Here is a 24,610-nt window from a genome sequence, read left to right as displayed (position 1 = left end):
AAATTTCAGAAGACCTAGCAGTTAGAACATGAGAAGCTATACTACACTAACTGGTCATATTGGTTTAAATGAGTGTGAAAAGGGGAACATGTTAAGTTCTCAAGGGCCTGTACCATTTCAAAGTGGTGGAGCATCACAGCATCCATCAAAATCCTGCCCCCCCGCCCACCCACGACTTATGGGCAACATACATTGCAGGAAAAATAACCTTTGTTCAGCGGTTTCTCACCTGCGCTTAATATTTCCCAAGGTGTACAGGGAGTGGGGGGATGTACAGCTAGAAAAGCAGGACTTTTCCGCAAGCCAGGTAGAATTTAATGCAGCTATTTTATTTATTTTAAGAACTCACCGCTTCATTCTGAAGCTGCTTGCTCAGCCCAGCCAGCATCTGCTCGTCTTGTCCTTGGCTGCTTTTCATTCCCACAGCGGCTCTTCTACGATAGGAGAGGTCCTTGCTTTCGAACTCCTTTCCCTTCTCTTCTTTAACTTGCCTTGGCACTGGCTTTGGCAAATCAACCTGTTAAATGTGCAAGTTGAGTGACTCGTGCAGCTGCTACTCCTGCTTTACAGAATCTGTTCCATTGACTGCGGCTAGTGTGTGAAATGAATGGCTTCTGCGCAACTTCTAGCAAAAGCATCACTAATCTGCCAACACAAGGAACCGCCAACATTTAGCGCGAGTTGGAACTGCACAGGGCAGTCGTTTCGTTGAGCTCTTGAGCAGAGTGCTTGCACTTGTGCTATCCTAAGGGGCAACATTATTTATTGTGAAAATTTGTTCCAAGGATTCTTAAAGAACTCTTAGATGAATGTTATTAACCTTTACTGGATGCAAAACCAATAAGTCTCTGTCAATTAAGCTTGCATTAACTATATCTAAGTAAGTTGTTTTTATTGTGGTGATTCTAATTAATGTCAGTGCCTGGAATGAGAAAATAATCACTACTTATTCCATTAGTGAGGTGATCTGACCCGCCCTAAATGGGGCGACAAATTTCTCATCTTCCCCATAATGCTGATATACTTGCTCTCGGGGCACCCTGAAAGGTCATGCAGCCCCCCCTGCCCACCCGAGAAGCTGCATTTACATTAAAAATGTTGGCTCACTGATAAGAATATCGTTTGTCAAATTTCTAGGTTGCCCTCCCTGGGATTATTTTATTTTTAACTTGCAGCAATGACATGTAGTAGGGTGAACTGAGCAATACGGTGAGTGAGCTGCACTCTTCAAGCAACAACGGAAGTGTGGATTTCCCATGTCCATTCCTTTACAGGAGGAGAGGGCAAAAGGCAGACTGGGATCTGCTGGTCGATGGCTGGGTGATTTGTAATAAATAGGCAAAGGCTTCCAAATTTCAATAGCAACGAAAAGGCTTACCTCCCCCCCCCCCAAAAGGAAAGAATCTGCAATAGTTGATATGCATTTATTCTTATATATTCAGGTTAAGGCAATGTACATCTTACGGCAGAGCTAGGGAACCTGTGGCCCTGCAGATGATGTTGAACTCCTGTCATCAACCTCACCAACCATGGTCCTTAATCCGGGCTGCTAGGAGTTGTACTCCAACAACATACGGAGGGGCACAGCTTCCCTGTACCTGGCTTATAAGGTGAACTGACCCATCCTATGATGGTGACTGTAATTTGTTTTAAATTCTTGTATTATACCTTGTAGCTTCGGATGAAGGGTAGATAATAAAGGGGGTGTGCATCTGAACCTGTACAGTCTATAGCCACAGTGACTAATAACCACTGACAGGCCTTCTCTAAGTTAATTTGTCCAATCCCCTTTCTATGGAGTTGTAGAGTTGGAAGGGACCCTGAGGGTCATCTAGTCCAACCCCCTGCAAGGCAGGAATTTCAACTAAAGCATCCATGAAAGATGGCCATCCAGCCAAAAAAACCTCCAAGGAAGGAGAGTCCACAAGTCCCGAGGGAGTCTGTTCCACTGTCAAACAGCTCTTACTGTCAGAAAGTTCTTCCTGATGTTTAGTCAGAATCTCCTTCCTTGTAACTTGAAGCCATTGGTTTGAGTCCTACCCTCCGAAGCAGAAGAAAACAAACTTGTTCCCTTTTCCATGTGGCAGCCCTTGAGCTATTTGAAGATGGCTATCATACCTCCTCTCAGTGTGCTCTTTTCCCAGGCTAAACATGCCCAGCTCCTTAAAGTGTTCCTCATAAAGCTTGGTTTCCAGACGCTTGATCATCTTGGTTGCTCGCTTCTGCACGCTTTAAAAACACCTGTGCCTGCATCCATCAGTACACCTTCTGGCATCAAGATGAATAGCCTGCTTCACAACAGACGTTTCAATATCTAAATAGCCAAAGTGACTAGGTGCCTTTTGCCACTATAATCGCATCCTTCAATCTTTGCCTGCTCCACACTGGGAATACAGAGCAGCCCTTGCACCACTTCTTCCTAATGCACAGGCGTCAATGGCAACAAGAAGGTATTGTTAAAGTACCCCTGGACGGTTAAGTCCAGTCAAAGGTGACTAAGGGGTGTAGCGCTCATCTTGTTTTTCAGGCCGAGGAAGCAGGTGTTTGTCCAGTTTTCTGGGTCAAGTGACCAACATGACGAAACCGCTACTGGCACACGGAGGACCGTGACGAGTGTCAGAGTGCACGGAAACGACATTTACCTTCCTGCGGCAGCGGTATCTATTTATCTACTTCCACTGGTGTGCTTTTGAATAGCAAGGGTTGGGAGAAGCTGGGACAGAGCAACGGGAGCTCACTCCATTGCACAGATTTGAACTGCCGACCTTCTGATCGGCAAGCCCAAGAGGCTCAGTGGTTTAGACCGCTTCCCCTAATGTATTATATCGCTACTTGAGATCAGGTATGTGGTCTCCCATTCATCCAGAGATGTGGTGGGATTTCTAGCTTTGTAGGTTGGAGTTTTGAACAGTTAACGGATAAATACTTCCAGTACAGGCTAATTTGGAGCCATTTTTAATCTGATCATGTGGCAATATATGCAAGATTATTCACTCCTCCCTCAGAATCCAAACTGATTATCGCCTTCACTGTATTCTGTATGGCTACTCCATTTTCACCTATACAATCATTAACTGAATTGGGGGTGAAGTACAATGCTTTTCCAACTCAAAAGCAGTTGAAGCTTTTCACAGAAAATGGACTTTCCTGCCTTTATTCCCTATTTGCCGATGGTTCACAACACGCTATATTTTAGAATACCCTCGAGTCAGAAACAGCTCTAAAATCTGAGACGATGCAAGGTATGCATTTCATGCTAATGAAAGAGGATATTTGAAATCTCCACAAAAAACTCAGAGGATGATGGGGACGAGGTTCAAGTCATCTGCAAACAGTACAGTTCTCTCCCTGACCTTGTTATTGGCCATTAAAAATACTTCTGCCTGTGTCTGAGGAACAGAAGCTGTGATAATTGACACTCCTCGCTCGTGGACTTTAAATGGGGTTATGCACTTGCAAATAGCAAATACTATTGCAGATCTCTCTTTTCTTGCAATCAAAGTTCAGCAACATCTAGTTTGACATCAATATCCAAGGTAAGTTTTAAGCTAAATACAAAACGTAATAGATTTCTGCGCTTTTGGAGGAAATGGAAGGGGGGGGGAGGAACTGCTTTGTCCAGCGGCCTATTAGAGTTTCAGGGGATACTCTCCATAACCCAGCCTGTACGAAAACTTAATCTTTCCAGAACCCTGGAATTGGGATGAATAGTCCTTTTTCTAAACATTCTTCTATGCCCCCCTACTTGTTTGCTTGCACAGGAGCTGGACACAGAGCAGGTGTGAGGGGTCCTGGCCAGTTCTCACTGCATAGCTCAGTTGGTTAGAGCCTGGTCCTGATAACGTCAAGGTTGCAGGTTCAATCCCTGGATGGGATACCTGTATATTCCTGCATTGCTGGAGGCTGGACTAGACTAGATGATCCTCAAGGTCCCTTCCAACTCTACAATTCTGATTCACCTGATTGGACAGAAAGCCTGTCCAGGAGAAATGAGAAACTGTTCACCTTCTGGCACCGTGCCCTTCTTGTCTAAACAAAATGGCTGTGTTACACTCATAGTCCCTAGCCCCAAAATGGGTCACAGTGTCCTGTTGGCATGTGCTATGACCTTTGTACGAGTCCAAAATTGGATGCTTCCCAGCCGTTGTTCTGCCTTCCAAAGCCGGATAAGGGAGGTACCGGTCTCTGACAGAGGTCTAAAGCCCTCCCATCTCCTTCCCAAAGCTGGACAAGTGCTAACTAGGCTTTGGGAAGGAGGCAGGAGGACTCTAGGACCCTGTCAGAGCTTTCATGCCTCCTTCCTGAGGCCCAGTGATTATTAGGATTTGGGATGGAGACAAGAAGGCTCCCCCTTGGCCTCCGCACCCTGTGCAGGGGAACCAGTCATGGTGCCCTAAATCCGCAACTTTATGATAAACAATGAATACACACCAGCAAGCCAAATCTGCTTGTGCTGGACCAACAACCTGGCTTTTCCTAAGGAAATGGAACACACAAGATCCATATCAAGATCTGGAGAAGAGAAGGTTAAGGGGTGATATGATAGCCATGTTCAAATATATAAAAGGATGTCATATAGAGGAGGGAAAAAGGATGTTTTCTGCTGCCCCAGAGAACTGGACACGGAGCAATGGATTCAAACTACAAGAAAGAAGATTCCACCTAAACATTAGGAAGAACTTCCTGACAGTAAGAGCTGTTCGGCAGTGGAATTTGCTACCAAGGAGTGTGGTGGAGTCTCTTTCTTTGGAGGTCTTTAAACAGAGGCTTGACAGGCGTATGTCAAGAATGCTTTGATGGTGTTTCCTGCTTGGCAGTGGGTTGGACTGGATGGCCCTTGTGGTCTCTTCCAACTCTATGATTCTATATCACAGAACTAGTTCATTGAGGAAAGATGGTGGGTTAGGCTTGTTTCTCTCGGGTAGCATCTCCCAATGTTGCCCGGCAAATTGCTTTCAAAGTGAACGGAAGTTTAAGAACATAAGAGTCTGCTGGACTGGGCCAGTGGTTTCCACCTAGACTAGCATCCTGGCAGCTCAAGTGCTTATGGGAACTCCAAGCAGGATCTGAACACAAGAGAACTGTACCCCTCCTGCATCTTCCAGCAGCTGGAATTCAAAAGCGTCCTCCCGCCGCCAACTGTGGAATTGTTAAGGTGACATCTGGGAAAAGAGGGTCAAGTTTGAAGAAGAAAAAACACTTCTGGATCACAACCACTGGCTAGGACCCCCCAAATACCACCAGCATCATAGTTCTAAGTCCATGTTCATTGTGTATCAATAAATCAAACAGCAACCACACAGCAAAGCAGTTTTGAAATGAAGGGAAATATCCAAAGTTTGCAAAATGGCTTGGTAAGGGGGAGTGGTCCACAGTTTGGGGGTGGGAGTCAAAATCCCAGGGCAGGCAAATTGTGCAAATTCCTAGGACTACTGAGAGCACTTTGAATTACAGCTGTTGCTGCTTTTTTTTATATAAAGTTCTAAATGGTTGTCTAAAGCAGAAGAGGTAACACAAGTCACTTCTTCAATCTAGCAGCAAAAATATATACAGCCCAACGCAAGTAGTTCTGACTGTAATAGGCAGTAGTTACTAGCTCTTAAATCTCCACATTTAAGAATGGGCGAGGGGAAATCAAATTGGCCGAACATCAGAAGTTTAGAGAGCAGATGCCTTTTGTGGGGGGGAAATGAAACTTACATATTTCAATTAACTTTAGAAAACTACAACTTGCAGAAACAGAGAGACACTGCTCAAATTAGCATAGATTAAATGGTGACCACAACAGCAAGCAAACTATTGTCAAAGAAATGGCTTTTTGCTTTGTTGTAAAAGTGATAAAAAAAAATACCAAAGTCTATAAAACTCTGGGGGGAGGGGGGAAGAGTCTTGGTAATTACCAAGATCAAAATCCAGTAGCTTTTTATTAAAGATGAACTTTTGTTCTGCTTTTCTACACAATGTAAATAGTGCTGACAATTGGGTTTGCAAAGGCATTCGCTACAATAAAATGTAATTGTATCATGAGAGAAAGGTGACAATCGGGAGATCATGAAAAAATTACATATTCTCACTGGTAGTTAATTAGCCATGCAAAAGCCCCTCAAACAGAGATTCTCTTCTATTAGGAATGATTACTATGCAGACCTACAGATGTCAATACTGGAGTCATTCAAATACTTCTTTCGCTACTAATTGAAGGTTGTAAAGCTCTGGTGCCAAGGTTTGGCTTCCAAAGAGCTAATTTATGACTAGGCGGCTATTTTATGTCTTCAGTTGCAGCAGCTACAGAACTCAGCAAATCAGAACCATCTGTGCGCCGGGATTTGAATCGCCATTCATCTCGCAGCCCATCAGTCGCATTAGTTTGCATCCCGCATTTTTTTTAGCTCATGTACCATTCTGACAGTCCAAAGTTCATGGGGAATATTAAAAATGAACCAACCCCTTGGCCCTGCCATATTGTGTCAGCAAAGGCTGCGGGCTCATATGGCTACTAACATCCCCGGCCGAAGCTCCTAATCAGGCCCTGTAAATACTTCTAATTACACCGGTCTAAGTTTATTAAAAACAAAGGGGCTTGTATTTATTTGGTGGTTAACTGTATATTGACAGGACTGGGAGGTGGAAAGGGAAGAGCGTGGGGCCTGTTGGCATTAAAGCGTTGTGCGTCTCAAAAAGCGAGCATGCGCCAACATTCAAGGAAAGCGGCTTCTTGAAGGCCAGAGCAAAAAGAAAGACCCAAGTAATTTTAGGGGAACAATGGTTGCATCAATAAAGGCAACTCTGCTTTTGATCCGTTATGAAGGGACAGCTGTCATCCAAAGCGGTCTCTTGTGAACAACTTTGGCACTATCCCACTGCACAGGAAGCAAAAAAAAAAATTTGCACAAGTCTTACTGTTTGGAGCCATGATTCCCAATGTGGGGCACACACACCACAGGAGGGCAATTTGATTTTTAAGGGGGGGCAATCCAATAATAATAATAATTTATTATTTGTGCCCCACCCATCTGGCTGGGTTTCCCCAGCCACTCTGGGCTGCTTCCAACAAAGATTAAAAATACATTAAAATGTCACACATTAAAAACTTCCCTGAACAGGGCTGCCTTCAGATGTCTTCTAAATGTCAGGTAGTTGTTTATCTCTTTGACATCTGGTGGGAGGGTGTTCCACAGGGCGAGCGCCACTACCGAGAAGGCTCTCTGTCTGGTTCCCTGTAGCTTGCTTTCTCACAGTGAGGGAACCGCCAGAAGGCCCCCGGCGCTGGACCTCAGTGTCCGGGCAGAACGATGGGGATGGAGACACTCCTTCAGATATACTGGGCCGAGGCCATTTAGGGCTTTAAAGGTCAGCACCCACACTTTGAACTGTGCTCGGAAACGTACTGGGAGCCAATGTAGGTCTTTCAGGACCAGTGTTATATGGTCTTGGTGGCTGCTCCCAGTCACCAGTCTAGCTGCCGCGTTCTAGATTCAAACTACAAGAAAGAAGATTCCACCTAAACATTAGGAAGAACTTCCTGACAGTAAGAGCTGTTCGGCAGTGGAATTTGCTGCCAAGGAGTGTGGTGGAGTCTCCTTCTTTGGAGGTCTTTAAGCAGAGGCTTGACAGCCATCTGTCAGGAATGCTTTGATGGTGTTTCCTGCTTGGCAGGGGGTTGGACTGGATGGCCCTTGTGGTCTCTTCCAACTCTATGATTCTATGATTCTAGATTAGTTGTAGTTTCCGGGTCACCTTCAAAGGTAGTTAGTTCCACACAGAGTTATTAACAGTGAATGGCCTTTTAGGTTTCCTCCACATGAATAGAAGTCCACTTTTTGAATAATAAGAATTATATGTCACCAGGGGGGAGTGGGAGGCATCAGGATTTTAGAGATGCTTAGGTGGGGCATGGCCAAAAAACAGTTGGGAACCACTGGTTTGGAAGGAAGAAAAGAGCTGTGGGTCAAAAAGGAGTTAGGGCAGTTTCCCTCTTCTTGTAGGATGGCATCCAACCTCTGAACATAACCCTCAAATCTTTCCTTGGATATCGACAAACAAATCAGCCTTATTAGCACAAGGGCACCTGTAAGGGCACTTCATCTCCTTGCCTCAGCCCCCCCAAAACCTGTTCTGAGGGTCCCCAAAAAACTCTGGAGCCTATTGGGGGGCACAGGGATGTGTGGGGAGAGGAAGCCCCGTTGCATGGGATTATGTCTTTAGGTGCAACCCTAAACATGTACTTTAACATTTTACATCATCAGCTCCTTCCTTGAGTTGAGAAGGGGAGACTCCTTATATACTGAATCTCTAGCTCCACACATTAAGTTAGTGTTGCTTAAAAGAATAGTGACATTTCCTTTGTTGGCGATTAACTTCCAAAGAGTAGCATTTTTTTTTAAAAAAAAGTACCACTTCCACAAGCGTCACTTTCGCCCACATGTTAAATTTAGCTGTCAGTGAAACTATTCTTTGACATGTGTTCTATTTATCCAGCCTTGACCAAATCCAATGGCTATGTACTTACTTTCTTGTGTTTAGTAGCAGATTCATTCAGAGGTCTTTTGGCAGCTGTGAAATTCAGTGCTCCATTGCAACAGACTCCCTTGTGTTCCAGACCATCCAGGAAGATTTTCTTTAGTGCTTCATAATCGGGCTTTTCCTTGTACGCTAAATCAGATGCATTTTTCAAAAACCTGGCTATTTCACCTATAGAAACACAGCATTCAATTTGTTTGAGGTCAGGCATTTTGTAAGGACACAAGAGCTCTGCTGCATCGGACCAAAAGCCTCTCTGGCCTATGTGAAACTTTCCAAAGTGGCCAACCAGATGCTACTGAGAAACCCCCACTCTTTCCTTGGCCGAAGTACGCAGACATATATTAGCAAGTGTTGCTTCTTAAATGACTTGGAGGTCACCAGCTCTGTGATGGCCATGCCTAACTGCATTTGCGTAACCAGCTATTAAGGTGGCGGGCAACTGTGAAACCTTGTGAAAACTAGTGTTAACACTTAAACTTGGCAACGCAAACCGAAACAGGGGAAGCTGATGAGGCTATAATGCTATAAGCTAAGCACAATGACCTTAATGGACTTCTGAGTAGAAGAGTACTGCTGCTGCTGCTGCTGCTTTTAAGCAGTTATAACAGCTTCAAATACCAAATCCCTAGCCAGGTAATGAAGCGATGCAACCCTGAGTATAAATAGGATTGTAGTGTTAATCTTTCTGTGGAGTGCAGAAGAGTCTGTGCGAGGTCTGTGCGATATGCAAAGGACCTTGGAATGCAACCTAGGTTTCATAAGCTCAAGTAACGCAAGCATGCATCATAAACTCATTTTCAGACTTGTGCCAATAATGTTGCTCAAAGGAAAATCAAAAAAGGAAGCAGGCAGCATTCAGGGTTGATACAGAGCATTTGCGAGCATAAGATCCTGACAAAAGAGGAGCAGGCCAATGGACCATCTAGTCACGCATTCTGTTCTCCCAAGGGCCAACCAGATGCCTATTGGAACTCGCAAGCAGAATCTGAACTCAAGAGCAGTCTCCCTGGGGTTTCCTTTGTTGCAAAAGCATTCTTCTTCTCCCAGGCCTTTAACTAAAGAAACATCCTATGGCCTTTTAAACAGAAAGGGGGATATTGTTTTTGTTATGCATTTTTGAGTTTTTCATATTGTGATCTTTGGACGCATTTAATAAATAATAATTAATTATAATTAATAATAATATATCCTGAATCTTCCAACATTCAACTTCATTGGATGTTCATAGACATCTAGACATCTAGAATATTAGCCTAGCCTAGAGAAGTCCTGGTCACAGCCAAGGTACAGTGGTACCTCGGTTTACAAACACAATTGGTTCCAGAAGTCTGTACTTAACCTGAAGCGTACTTAACCTGGAGTGAACTTTCCCATTGAAAGTAATGGAAACTGGATTAATCTGTTACAGACGGGTCCGTGGAGTACTCAACATGAAGCGTACTTAACCCGAAGGAATGAGTGTAATTGGTTCCAGAAGTTCGTACTTAACCTGAAGCAAACTTTCCCATTGAAAGAAGTGGAAAGTGGATTAATCCATTCCAGACAGGTCCACGGAGTACTTAAACTGATACTCAAACCGAGGTATGACTGTAGTTATGTGTAAAGAAAACAAATGCTCACAATTTGCAATGTGGCCACGCAAAACTTCGCTTAAATGCCGTCTACAATATCCTTGTATTCTTTGTTGGCTACACCTTTCCTTCCCTGTTCCAGGTCAGAGGTGCTTCTGATGTGAGCCAAAGAAATTGCTGCTGCTGCTAAATTTGAGTAGTTTTGAATTCAAGCAGGTTCCTATGGAAGAGGGGTGCACAACCAGATGTTTCTGGACTACAAGTCCCATCAGCCCCAGCCAGAGATCAGGAATGATGGGAGTTGTAGTCCAGAAACATCTGGAGGGCGACAGCTTGTGTACCCCTGATCTGGAAGGTGGCAAGCCTTCTGACACTCCAATTCCAAACCATAACGGGCTTCAAAGGTTGATTTCTGAATCAGAATGTTGGTCAATTGGCTCAACTTACTACAATCTGTTCCCACGGGAGCCCATCTTGTCACTGAATCTGGGAGCTCGTCCAGGAGCCTGAAAAAGTGAGAAGGCACAGAATGTTAGATCAGAAGGCAGCAAAATCCGAAGGTTGTCAGCGACGAGATGGGGAGGCAAAGCAGATCAGCCTTCCTCTTGAAAGCTGGAGACTGCTGGAAATTCGGGAGACCTGTCGGCCAGCAAATCACTCCGTGAGTCTCTCTACCCACTGCGTTAACCCCCTTTGAACCGTGTGACTATAAGCACCACTATAGCCTGAGCAGAATTATGGCCAAGGAAAAGTCTTCTCTTTCCAGAGCTCTTGCCAAACGCTTTGCAGGGTGATGGAAGAAAGGAATCCCCTCGCAAACACAGACCACCCTGCCTCCATCCAGACTGTAAAGTCTTTCCCATGCCTCCATCCAACACCTTGACTTTACCCCCAAAGGCACACAGCTCCATTGTCTCCCAAGGCAGATTGAGGCCAACTACAAAGCATTTTGGTCAAGCAACGTTCCTATCACCCACACCACATATGGAAAGGCATAAGACTCTTGTATTTATCACACTTTGGGACGGCCTTCCCCAACCTTGTGCCCTGCAGATATTTTGGATGGCATAGCCATCAACAAACAAACAAATCTGATCTGATTTTCACGCTTACTCAAATCTGCTCACTATAATGTGTGAAATCTGTCATAGCCTTCTTGGCAAACAGATGGGATAATTTAGGGCTAGGCTCTCGCCTCTCATTTCTGTTGCGGAACAGAACTTCTTTTGTCCTGAATCCTGCACAATTTAGCGTCATCGGATGGCCCTGGGTTCTAGAAACATGAGGAGTGATGTGCGGTAAGCAAGCCTGCATGGAGATTTCCCCAGAGCTTTCTTTCCCAGTTTTTCTCCTGTTTCGTAAATTCATTCGTAACAACCAACGGAGGCCAGTATCAAATACTGTAGTAGACAAGCCTGGCAGTTTGCTTACTAAATGCAAGTAAAAGAAACATGGTAAATTAGATCACCCTCTAGGGCATCAGAAGATGTTCCGATGTAAACTTAAAAATCTCAGAGGCAAATTATGTTATTCAAATGGTCCTAATTTGCATAGGATGTGTTTTGTTTTCCCCAGATTGTAAGAGTGGGAGAAAAAACACCTCTCTATCCATTTGCACCACACCATACTAAACAGGTCTGGAAACACTGCTTTATATTGGGGGGGGGGAGGAATAATAACCAAATCCAGGGTGCTTCACAAAAAGCAAGAGCACATGCTCTGCTTTAAAGTTTAGCCCCTTGTCATAAAATATAAAGCTGTGCACACCAACACCTAAAGAGCCATGGCAATATTCAACTCATAGAATCATAGAGTTGGAAGAGACCACAAGGGCCATCCAGTCCAACCCCCTGCCAAGCAGGAAACACCATCAAAGCATTCCTGACAGATGGCTGTCAAGCCTCTGCTTCAAGACCGCCAAAGAAGGAGACTCCACCACACTCCTTGGTAGCAAATTCCACTGCCGAACAGCTCTTACTGTCAGGAAGTTCTTCCTAATGTTTAGGTGGAATCTTCTTTCTTGTAGTTTGAATCCATTGCTCCGTGTCCGCTTCTCTGGAGCAGCAGAAAACAACCTCTCTCCCTCCTCCATATGACATCCTTTTATATATTTGAACATGGCTATCATATCACCCCTTAACCTTCTCTTCTCCAGGCTAAACATACCCAGCTCCCTAAGCCGTTCCTCATAAGGCATCGTTTCCAGGCCTTTGACCATTTTGGTTGCCCTCCTCTGGACACGTTCCAGCTTGTCAGTATCCTTCTTGAACTGTGGTGCCCAGAACTGGACACAGTACTCCAGGCGAGGTCTGACCAGAGCAGAATACAGTGGTACTATTACTTCCCTTGATCTAGATGCTACTCGGTTTATGAACACAATTGGTTCTGGAAGTCTGTTCATAAACTGAAGCGTTCATAAACTGAAGCGAACTTTTCCATTGAAAGTAATGGAAAGTGGATTAATCTGTTCCAGACGGGTCCGCGGAGTACTTAAACTGAAGCGTTCATAAACTGAAGCATGGGTGTAATTGGTTCCGGAAGTCTGTTCATAAACTGAAGCGTTCATAAACTGAAGCGAACTTTCCCATTGAAAGTAATGGAAAATGAATTAATCCGTTCCAGATGGGTCTGCGGTGTTCATAAACCGAAAATTCATAAACCGAGGTGTTCATAAACCGAGGTTCCACTGTACTCCTATTGATGCAGCTCAGAATTGCATTGGCCTTTTTAGCTGCTGCATCACACTGCTGACTCATGTGAAGTTTGTGGTCTACCAAGACTCCTAGATCCTTTTCACATGAACTGCTCTCAAGCCAAGTGTCTCCCATCCTGTATTTGTGCCTTTCATTTTTTTTGCCCAAGTGCAGTACTTTACATTTCTCCTTGTTATAATTCATCTTGTTTGCTTTGGCTCAGTTGTCTAATCTGTTAAGGTCATTAACTCAAGCAGCAACGCAGTTAGTGTGTTTCACTAGTGAGGTCAGCCAACGCACATGGCACTCCCTCATACTGATGCTGCCCAGTGAGGGTTTTCAGCTCAGTCCTGTTGACTGATGAGCAATGTTTTGCCAAACCGGGGGTTAAGAATGTGGTGCCCTCCAGTTCCCATCATCCTTGACCATTGGGCAAGCTGGTTGGTGCTGATGGGAGCTACTAGGAGATTGGCAACACCTGGAGGCAGGGCCGTCTTACCCATAGGCACCAGGCGTGCAGGGCACCAGGGCTCTCAGGGGCGGCAGGCCAAGAGTCCGGGGAAGAGCCTGCCCATCGGTCGGAGCGCTGCGGTGGGCTCTTCTGCTGCAGGCAGCTCTGCACCGCGAGTTTGGGGGCAAGTGAGCTAGTGAGGTGCTGAGGCAGCCGGCCGGCCGACTCTGCCCTCCTGCACACCTGGGATTGCTGTAGGGTCATGGAAAGGCCCGCCCAGCGCATGTAGCTTACACCACGAGGCACCTGGCTTTGCTCAGACGCCAATGCTTTGGGCTGGTTTGTTGCACTGGGCTCCTCTGCTGCTTGCATTCGTTGCCCACCCCCAGGTGCCCGACAACTCTGGGGAAACTTTCCTAAAAAGAAGGTCAACAACTTTGGGGCATGTGCTTAAGACAGCCCTGCCTGGAGGGTGCAGCATTTGCTACCCCTGCCTTAGACAGAGGATCTTCCCAGTCCAGTTACCTGAAATTCTATAATGACATCATTGCTCATGGGGATAGCTCAGTTGGTTAGAGCATGATGCTGATAACGCCAAGGTTGCAGGTTCGATCAGCTGCATATTTCTGCATTGCAGGGGGTTGGACTAGCTGATCCCGAGGGTCCCTTCCAACGATTCATTACTGATAAAATATTGTGCTCTACCACTGAGCTACAACCCTTCCTTCAGCCACCACATTTTTGAAAATTAAAAAAGTGCAACACGCACACACAGTCGTGTATACAGATTTAGTTCGGAGTCTTGGGGAGGGGAAAAAAGAAGTATCATCCCTCCAAGGGGTTAATACTTGGCTGTAGAATTAATAAAGAAGCTTGATGGATTACATTGATCGGATACTGAATGGCACTAGGGGTGGTCTGTGAGGGACTCTAATGATCAGAAGTTCTAAAGCAGGGGGGGGGGAAATAATATATATATTAAACAATACTGTACAAAGTCAACATTTACAGATGCAATCTGTATTATCTGCAGCCTGCAGGCTAACTCCCCCACCCCCGCTCTCTGCAGAGAGCCAGTGCCAAACTGAATGCACAGATTGATTTCTGCAGATCAGCTATCCCCATTGTGTACCTCTGTTGTGACTTGCCCTACTTAAAAGTTTGCTGCCTCCGCCACTCGCAGCACCTCCATCGCAGCGTTGCTGGTCTTTGGCGTGCCGAGCAACCGGCTATGTGGGGCCACAAGCAATTAGCTTCCTCAAGTCCCACCAGTAAGAGCAAAGGAGCAACAACAGGCAGTGCATTTAACCAGGGCTAATTACAGTACGCATGCTGGGTGGAGGAGGAGAAGGGCGAGGGGGAAAAGGGAAATGCTAAATGTTTGTGTTTCCCCCCCTCCCTATTCATGAAATGCTTTCCTGAAAGCACCCAAAAGAGATGAGGGAGGAAAAACACCCAATAAAATCATCTTCAAATATCCAAAGGACTGTCACATGGAAGAGGGAACAAGCTTGTTTTCTCCTGCTCTGGAGGGTAGGACTCGAATCCAACTCCATAATTCTTAAGGGGGCGGGAGGAGGAAGCAACAGCATTTAGACTGTGGCTCTCTGGACATTGCTGGGACTCCAGCTCCCATGAGCCTCAAGTGATGCTGGGAGTTGTAGTTCAGCAAACATCTTGAGGGCCACATCTCCCCCACCCTTAATTTCATGCAGTTTAACTGCTAGTCCTTGGTCCTGATCAAGCTGCAGAGATATTCATGGCCTTTATATCCGAGCTTGATCTCTGCGATCATCTGCAGGAGTGTCGTTGGCCGTTCCCCAGGTTGGCGAGATTTGTATGACAGTAAGTAACTAACCCCCCCTTCCCCAGTTATTGACCCAGAATTATGGGGTGCTCTGCCAACAGTGATTCAATGGCCGCTTTCTGTCTCTGCTTTTAAACGCTTGCTGTAAACTTTTCTATTCTGTCAGTCTTCTGCAGGCAATAAGGAACACACCTTTCTGCAACAGCTAGCTGATTTCTGATTTTTAACTTTTTATATGGTTTTACTGTGTGGTTTTATGCATAATTTGTTGCAAACGGCTTGGAGATTTTTGTATAACTACCTAACTATGCCCTTTGAGCCAATGGAACAAGTGAGCTACCTGCATAACTTTCTTCTGCTTTCCAGAGGGGCTGTTCAGCCACAACTTTTAACGTGATTTGCGCGGTGGTGGTGGGGAGATACGACTTTTCCCCCAAAGTTACAGGTGGGTTGGTCTAATGCAGTCGGAACAAAATAAAAAAATTCCTTCTAGTAGCAAATGCCAACAGTGCCCTTTAGCTCTCTATATTGGACAGACAGGCCAAACCCTACGCCAAAGTAGGTAACAGTAAAGGGACCCCTGACCATTAGGTCCAGTTGTGACCGACTCTGGGGTTGTGGCGCTCATCTCGCGTTATTGGCCGAGGGAGCCGGCGTACAGCTTCCAGGTCCTGTGGCCAGCATGACTAAGCCACTTCTGGCGAACTAGAGCAGCACACGCAAATGTCGTTTACCTTCCTGCTGTAGCGGTACCTATTTATCCACTTGCACTTTGACGTGCTTTCGAACTGCTAGGTTGGCAGGAGCTGGGACTGAGCAACAGGAGCTCACCCCGTCGCGGGGATTCGAACTGCTGACCTTCTGATTGACAAGCCCTAGGCTCTGTGGTTTAACCCACAGCATCACCCACGTCCCTACACCAAAGGATAAATAGACATAAATCTGACATCAGGAATCACAAGACAGAGATACCAGTAAGAGAACACTTCATTCTCCCAGGACATTCTATACAAGATCTCTTAAGTAGCTGTCTTATTACAAAAGAATTTCAGAAATAGATTGGAAAGAGAAGTTGCTGAAAATAGATTGGAAAGAGACGTTGCTGAATTGCAACTTATTACCAAACTTAAAACCATGGAGAGACCTGGTCTGAATAGAGACATTGGATTCTGATCTCATTATACATGATAAAGCCATCTCACCCCTTGCTTTTTCCTGTAAGACCAAGTGCAGTCATTAACAGTCGTCAACAGGTTTACCACACCTATCAGTCTATCACCTATTCCCACCACCCTTCTGAGTAATACCGTTCCCCACCCTCTCACTATATTTAAGGGTCTGGTGACTTCTGTTTCAGTGTATCTGAAGAAGTGTGCATGCACACAAAAACTCATACCAATGACAAACTTAGTTGGTGTCTAAGGTGCTACTGGAAGGATCCCCCCCCCAAGTTTAGTTTATGGACAAATTTTAAAAATGCTTTCAGGCAACAAGGTCCCCTTGATTCTTAACCCTTAAAATGTCCTGGGCTGGTACATATACAGGCTGAAATCGTAGCCATATAGGAAACAGTAGTAAATATGAGAGACACAGAGAGAAAGAGACAAATTTCACAGAGTCTTCTCTTCACTTTGCCCAGTTCCGCCTCCTTAAAGATCATATGGAGGGATTTATGTAATTCCACGCGTAAGAATAAACCCGACTTTTGGCAGCAAAGTAACCAAAATCCCACACCAAAAAAAACCAACAGAATTGAGCAGGCTGGATCAAATTTAATCAAATCAAGCCGGCGTGCCACTGTGATACACTGCACAGCATGCTGGGACTAGGCAAACCTGGGTTCGAATCCTCATTCTGCTATGAACAGCTGACTTAGATTACACTGGGACATGGCCTGTTCATCTTTGCAGGGCTGTTGTGAAAGCAACATGTGAGCCAGCCAGCCAGCCATGGCTGGAGAAAAGAGTGGGGTTTATATAGGCAATTTGTACACCTCAATCAATTTCTATCTGAAAGAAAGGCTTTCAGGAAGAATGATTTCATTTGGCAAATGCCAAATGTGAGGGCAGATGTAGAAATCAACCATATGTAGAGTCCAGCCTAGCCCTGCATACTTCAATGGTGCTAGTTTTCCAGGTCGAACCTTGCACCAGATTTTTACGTTTTTAAAAACAAGCGTTTAAAAAGCATTTTAAAAAAAACAAAACCCAAGCTGGAAGAGACTGACGAATTTGTCAGTTTCAGTTCCTCGTTTTTTCCCCCAATTTTAAATTCAAGATTATTATCATCATTAGTCCTAACCAACATTTGGCAGCATTTCTCCCAATATGCATTTTTTTTAAAAAAAATCAAGACTTTTTACTATTTTAGCTTCATAATAGTTAAAATAGCAACCTGGTAAGAATTATGAAATAACATAAATAAATAAATAAAAGGGGTAAGATAAAGCAACACAACACACACACACACACCCCAAGGTACAGAGCCAATACTTCATAAAATAAAATACATTCTCAAGAGACTACAGTGATTTAGATGTTACAACGCAAACCAACCTGATAAAGAAAAATACAAAGCAAATGTTGTGAATATCAAAAAAGGGTCATGTTTCATTGGAACTTGCCATCCCCATGATTGGCCTGCCATGTAAGTTAGAAACGACTACCAAATAGAGGCAAAATCCATAGCTTTATCTGCACCTCAAGATACTCTTAATTTATAAGTCAATTTTTCCAGTAATGAGAATAAACATTAGATATTTGGTTCAAAAAAGTTATTTTTTAAAAAAAAGCCCCGAGAAATCCTTCCAGCATTGTGATGTGGTCAAATGAGCAGCTACGAAAAGCAACGACTGTAAGTGGTTTACATAATTAAATCCACATATTTGCTCTGAATGCAATTTTGCCTAACGTGCACATTTTTGCAAGTGCATTGCTGGAAATTAAAAACATTAGCAACTAGTCCAACATATTGTTCTCACAGTGGCCAACCAGATTTTTATTCTTAGTACGTATTTATTTATACCCCGCCTTTTCCCCTGAATATTACATGTGTGTGGGGGGGTGCGCTGTTGTGTTCAGATCCTGCTAGCAGGCTTCCCACTGAAATATCTGTTTGGCCACTTTGAGAACAGGATGCTGGACTAGATGGGCCTGATCCAGAATGGGTTGCCTGTGTTTCAATTTGCATGTTGTTGCGGGAAGGGCATATCAGGGAGCTGCTGGAAATTGAACCTGCAGCCTCATACATGCCAAGTTTGTTAGGATCGTCCTACTCATGTGCAGGACCCTGTCAGAGACACATGCCCAACTGGCATGTTCTCTCCCTCCTGGTCGGTTGTTCGGGAGCTTCAAAAGCTTTCTCCAGCCCAAACATCACAGCGACTGATAACAAAAGGCATCAGCATGCTTAGGCGTCCTGCAGAGTATTTGCAGTTCACGTAACAGAACTCAGTAGCACAACATTCTGGCTAATCTACTTTCATTTACATATAATACACTCGGAGCATTCTGCCTTAGCTCCTTCCTCTTTCTCATCAGACAGCAAAAAGAAACAAACAAAGGACAGTAGTCCCACATTCCGGAACACGGTAGTACAAAAAATCCTGTCTCCGTCACTTCCCACTATGTGGAATGAAAACGTACACCGTCATGTGATAGACAACAATCCCATGACTGCAAACACGGAGCAGGAATCCTAACAGAACGATTGATAACAAATCACTGTCATCTGCCTGCTAGCCAGAGCAAGACTCAGGACAGACTGGCCCATATCCACCCAGTGGTGGAGCAACAGCTACAGCTCTGATCATAAACTCATTTAGACTGTCAGCTGTCCATTGAAATAGACAATGCAAGAAAGAGGTGACCCTCACCAGCCTGCAATAAGGAATGTACCTTAATCCCCCCATCTCCTGCAGCTGCTCCTCATTCCTGGAACTGTGTGTGGTTATGTAAAGAAAAGGCACTTTTCATATACTGAAAATTAAATAAGGTTGCAGTCTTAAGCATGGTTACTTGAAAGTTAAATTAGTCAAAATCACATTAAGAGTTACTCCGGAAAATGCATGTTTAGCAGTGTGGGGAGGGAGCATTTGTTAACATAAAGTGCTCTGATATTTGTCTTTTGGAAATCTAGCAATGGGAGAATGTTCACCCCACTCGCCAGAAATGCATACCCACCCACCCGCCCTTGTGGCCATCACTGTTCTCTGGTTTCTTGATCATTTGAGAGCTATTTTGCAGAATTGTAGACTTGGAAAAGGACCACAAGGGTCATCCAGTCCAACCCCCTGTAATGCCAGAATCTTTTTGCCCAACGTGGTTTTTCAACCCAGGACCCTGAGATTAAGACTTGTGGAATTGTTGAAGGAAATATCTATCTCTTTAAGTTAGGAACATTGGAGCAGGTACCTCAATGTTGTCTGCACTGAATGGCAACAGCTCTCCTCCCGGGGTTTCAGACAGGGGACGTTCCCTTACCTGGAGATGCCAGAGTTCGAACCCAGAACCTTCTGCACACAAAGCAAATGCCCCTGCGATCCTTCCCTTCAAGCTTCCCTCCCCATTTTACAGATGCAACAATTTCACCATCATAACCTGCCCTGAGCTTTGGAGGGAGGTGAGAATACCCCAAAATACGTGTTAAATATATCATGCTTCTGTTTTTTGTTTTTACTTTGCTTTTGCATCCCGGACGGCATCAAGGTTCCTCAAATTCCGCTCCCAGGGCAGATTCCCACACATCCACTGGAGCATGCAGAAGCCAAGAATTTCAAGGTCTCCTCGTCTGGATGGAGCTAAAAGGAGAGAGAAAGGGAGGGAGAGAAGGAATGTAAAGAGCACTTTTAAAAGGTGGGGATGGAAAGAGACAGGGGGTGATGTTCAATTGGTCCCCCTTATTTGTGAGGGAGGGAAAGGGAGAACTGGAAACTGCGGTAACTTGAATCTGCAGTTCGATGCAGCAGAGCAACAGGCAGAATTGTGTCCTGTTTGTTCAGCTGCCCCACGAACTCCGGGCGGCCCCAAATTTTGGCTGCGGCCCACAGACAGGCAAGGATTTGTTGCTGCTGAGAGAGGAGAGAGGGAGAGGGTCAGTTTCCTCACCTCTTCAGACTCCATCCTTCCCTTTAGCTTGGCCTGTCACATGAACTTGATCCCCGTGGCCTCTGACATGCTCCAGACAGCCCATAACCCAGCACCGACACTTTCTCCAAGAGCCAGGCAGTAAAACAAAGAAATAAATGTCTGCTGCTAAATTGCTAACACATGTTTCGGGAAGTCCATGGGGTCCACACTGGTCATGTGGAGACCCTTCGAGAGCAGACTAAACAGAGATGGCCTTCCCTGCTCCAGCAAGCAAGAGGCGTCTGGCGGGTGGAAGGCAAGGCAACAGTGCGCTCTAGTGGGCAGACGAACTCCGGCAAGATGCGCAGGGAAGTTCCCTCGTATCGGCTGAAATCATAAAGCCCACTTGGCTCTTCGAGCGAAACTGTCAAAATTCAAACCTGGGTTTCATTTCCAAAGCCTCGAACGCAAACAGTTTCAAGGGGCACAGTCAACTGTGGCTGACCTAAGTGGCAAGTTGAATTAAACATATGCATGCAACACCTCCCCCTTTTTTCCCTAGCAACATTAAACCCAAAACACGTATTTGCAGGCAGATAGCTGAAAATCGCATGACAGAACGGTTATTCCCAAGGGCAGAGGTCATGTGCACAGAAGAAAAGAGTCAGGCACACAGTGTAATCTGAGATGCCCGACATCCATGGCCATTTTAAGCTTCATTCTCAAACAAATATTGCGGGAGCAAAAGCAGAATTCTGCATATTTGGAGCTTGCTCTTGAATTTAGGGCACATTCAGGCATACTGTTTGTTGAACGTTCACCCAGGTCTGTCTTCAGGGAGAGTAGATGACGTCGGCTATTTTACGAAAATTCATCCCAATTTCTTCGAGGGGCAGTTAGGTGATGTTGCATCCAAGCAAGTTTTGCTTCTCGGTGCATTCTCCTATCACTTCTTGCAAAAGGTCTGATCTTTGGGGAAGGGAGGAGGTGGTTTGTTGTACAAGACCTCTCAATGAACTATGATTGTGAGATCTGAATTTGCCAGGACATTGACTTAATCCCAGCTAAAAACAGCAACAGTCTGGAAGCACCCATATAATAGAAAGAGGGAGGGGGGAGGTTGGGGAGAGAATATAATAATAATAATAATAATAATAATAATAATAATAATAATAATAATAATAATAATAATTTATTATTTATACCCCGCCCATCTGGCCGGGTTCCCCCAGCCACTCTGGGCGGCTTCCAAAAAAACAGAAATTCTAAAATACAGAAATCCATCAAACATTAAAAGCTTCCCTAAACAGGGAAAACTAGCCACGAATGCTTTGACAAAATCCATTATTAAGAATTGTGCATTTGCACTGAATTTCAGTGCAAATTTCAGTTTCAGTTATTTTGACGGTGCAATGCGTTCCCGACCTCTCTATTTGCATCCTGCTCTTAGAACAGGAGAGCTCGTGTTCAGGGAGGGATACAGGAGAGTACCAGAGACGGATGACGACCCTCAGAGGATGTGGCTGTTAACCCAACAGGTTCTGTATTATGAACTTTCATTACAGGAATTCCAACAGAGACCCCCTCAGCACTCTTTTTAATTATAAGAGTTGACTTCTTGGAAGTCCAGTTCTATGAGACCACTGTCCCTGTTATCCCCCCCCCTACTCTCTCACGCACCTCTCTCTGATATGATGAAAGCACATAAATTCTTAACATGTTCTCTCTATATTAACTGCTGCTAGACTATCGGATTATGAAAGGCCCTTCCATCTAGCTGGATGCCATTTTATCCCCTGGGGGTCATTTCTATCCTACGCCAGCCTCGACTGTGTCCGAAATCCAAAGGCTTGGCGCGTCTTGTATAAAAGCCAGCCGGCCTCGTCTTTTAACACTTGCCATACTGTTGTCGTTTCTCGAGCCGTAGTCGCCGTAATTAAAATACAGTAGGGCAAAATATTTCCATTCAAGTTAATGCAGCACTCCTCCCTACACACACACACACACAAACACACACACACACACACACACACACACACACACACACACACACAGAGAGAGAGATTTTCCTGCCTCACAAACCAATTATGTTGGTTCCTTCATCATTCTCACTCCGCTTTCTCCAAAAATGCTGCTCTGGTACCTATTTTGTCTTTCCCAGAGGAACGACAGCTAAATCCTCTGGATGAAAGTTGTCAGAATTATAATGATCCAGTTCTCCCCCACCTATGCATGTGTGTCTGTGTGTTTCAGTTTTTTATTAAAGTTTAAAATCTTTTACATATGAATTCCAACTTTCAAATGTCTGTGAACTTTAACTTCCTGCCTTTCCCTCCATGCTGTTCTTAACCCCATCCCATTTACAAATGGCATTCTAATAAACATTTTCCCCCAAGACATATTTTTATTTCAAATATTATCATTTTCCTTCCACTCCTCCTATTTCAAATCCTGCTCATGATTTCCTCTGATATTTTTTTCCAGATATTCCAAAAAAGGGCTTCCATTTCTTCATAAATAGTCTGTCCTATTGGTTTCTTAATTTTCTGTTAGTTTCACCAGCCCCGCATAGTCCATTAACTTTAAAATCCATTCTTCCATGCTGCTGCTGCTATTTATTATTATTATTATTATTATTATTATTATTATTATTATTATTATTATTATTTGTATACCACCCTTCATCCGTAGATCTCAGGGTGGTTCACAACATACAAATATTCCTCCTCTACCCCCAACTGAAGATGCAATTTGATACGAAGCCAGGAGGAAACATTAAGCCATTTAGAATCCCGTAGCTAAATTATTGCAACCCTTCTTCAGGAGAAAAAGACCCCAGAGACACAATTTTCCTCCACTTCAGCACACGATGTACCTATACCCAAGCTGCTTTGAAATCTTTTTTTTTAAAAAAAAAATAAGATTCCCCACGATGCATTTGGCTTTGCGGTTTTTAAATGTATTTAGAACTTGCACGTTTGAGACATTTGGGAAGCTGGCGTGTTTTCTGTGCTCTCTGTTCCCTGACAGAGAGGAAGAGGGTCACCATTCGTTTTATTCACTCTAGTCCTTGTGTGCATTAGTGAGCACACACACAAAATAAATAAGTATGCAAACTGCCAAAGATGAGAGGGCGAGAGGAAATTATTAAGGATGCCTTGAGACAAGTAAGCTGAACAAGTACCAAAGAGGAAGTTTTAATGCATGGCATTTATCAGCTTCCTTGTGTTATTTGTCAGCCTGCTTCCTTGAATAAAACCTACCTGGTCTTCATTTAAAAGTAAATAACAAAAAGTCACAATTTCTAAGTAAATCATTTCATAATGCATTGATCCATACCCCCACATCAAAATCCACACAATTTTTATACAAAGGTGCACATATTTCTTTTGCGCTGCATTTCTCCTCAAATCAGATTGTGAGGGCAGAATATTTATACTGTTTTAAAAGAAATATTGGCAAATTATTATGCTGTTACTGGGTGGGAAAGGTTGGTTAAAAATCCAAGAGACAGTGTTACTGAGCACTTCCTGTCAATTTCAAAAAGGATAAATTTCATTGAGGATCGTGTTGCTTCATTTTTAAGATGTCATAAACAAAGTGACAATTCTGATAATTTCATTTCTAGAAAATCCAACACTTCCTCTCTATAATCCGTCACTTTTACAGGCCTATATTTTTCCCAACGAGAAACCCAACTCTCATTTAGAATCAGATTAAGTTCAATTTCTCTGTGGACAAACCAGAACTATGGGGGGGGGGAGGGAGTAGGCATTTGAAAATTGTTTTGCTCGTTAACGACATAATTCTTCAGTGACCGTTCTAAGCCAAGCCAAATAAATTTGTGTGGGGTGGAAGAAGTCCAGGAACAGGAAATGGCACGCACCAAGTAAATGTCCATAAATTGGCACATTTTACAGCCGATGCATACGCAAAATCAGATCACGCTGAAGAGGAGAATAGCAAGCTTTACAGAAGCGTCACTACTGGGCAGAGTTTTCTTTTGTTTGACAGCCGTGGCCAAATCATATCTGTGATGTGTAATTTCTAGAAGAATGAAACAAGAGCTGTGCTGAGAGGTATTGGCGGAGGATGGCAATGGCTGTGGGAACTTAAGACACCAAGGTTTAGTAGTCTAATGGTTTCCTAGGAAGGAACAGAGCTTTAAGGAGTGACAACGCATGCGCTTCGATGACCTCCCTGCAAATGCAGAATCTGGCCATGGGAAAAGGGGATGTGGTAAAACCTTTTCCAATGGGGGGCCTTGCAGTTGTGACATTCCTTCCCCCAGGAGACGTGCATGGTCCCAGCAGCCTCAGTTTTCAAGGGAAAACTTTTAGAAGTTTTTATTTCAACTGCATTTTATTAAATGCTGTGCTCCAGGTTAACCTTGACCACTTCGTTTTAAAAGGGGCGTAACGTGGGTTTTAATTTGATGGTACTATGCGCCACATCCTGTTTGTTTGTTTTGTTTTAAACCTCTTGGTAAATAAAATAAA

General features: G+C 44.2%; 1 protein-coding gene across 4 annotated transcripts in view; it reads right to left on the bottom strand.

Moving 5' to 3' along the window:
* VRK2 (VRK serine/threonine kinase 2) overlaps positions 1–24,610 on the bottom strand; it is a 58,763-nt gene that overhangs the window by 1,592 nt on the left and 32,561 nt on the right. For 3 of the 4 annotated variants that reach the window (XM_035110924.2, XM_060273142.1, XM_060273143.1), the window contains exons 9-12: positions 19,723–19,843; positions 10,542–10,600; positions 8,510–8,691; positions 350–517 (exon numbers count right to left, since the gene is read on the bottom strand). In XM_035110924.2, coding sequence (XP_034966815.2) covers positions 350–517; positions 8,510–8,691; positions 10,542–10,600; positions 19,723–19,843 — 530 coding nt within the window. Of the gene's footprint in view, positions 1–349; positions 5,163–8,509; positions 8,692–10,541; positions 10,601–19,722; positions 19,844–24,610 lie in introns of those variants that run through there. The other variant, XM_060273144.1, reaches the window with a different exon arrangement.

This window comes from Zootoca vivipara, chromosome 3 (assembly GCF_963506605.1).
Source record: "Zootoca vivipara chromosome 3, rZooViv1.1, whole genome shotgun sequence".
In the NCBI taxonomy this organism is placed as follows: Eukaryota; Metazoa; Chordata; class Lepidosauria; order Squamata; family Lacertidae; genus Zootoca; species Zootoca vivipara.
This window is presented reverse-complemented; position numbering and strand designations above follow the sequence as displayed.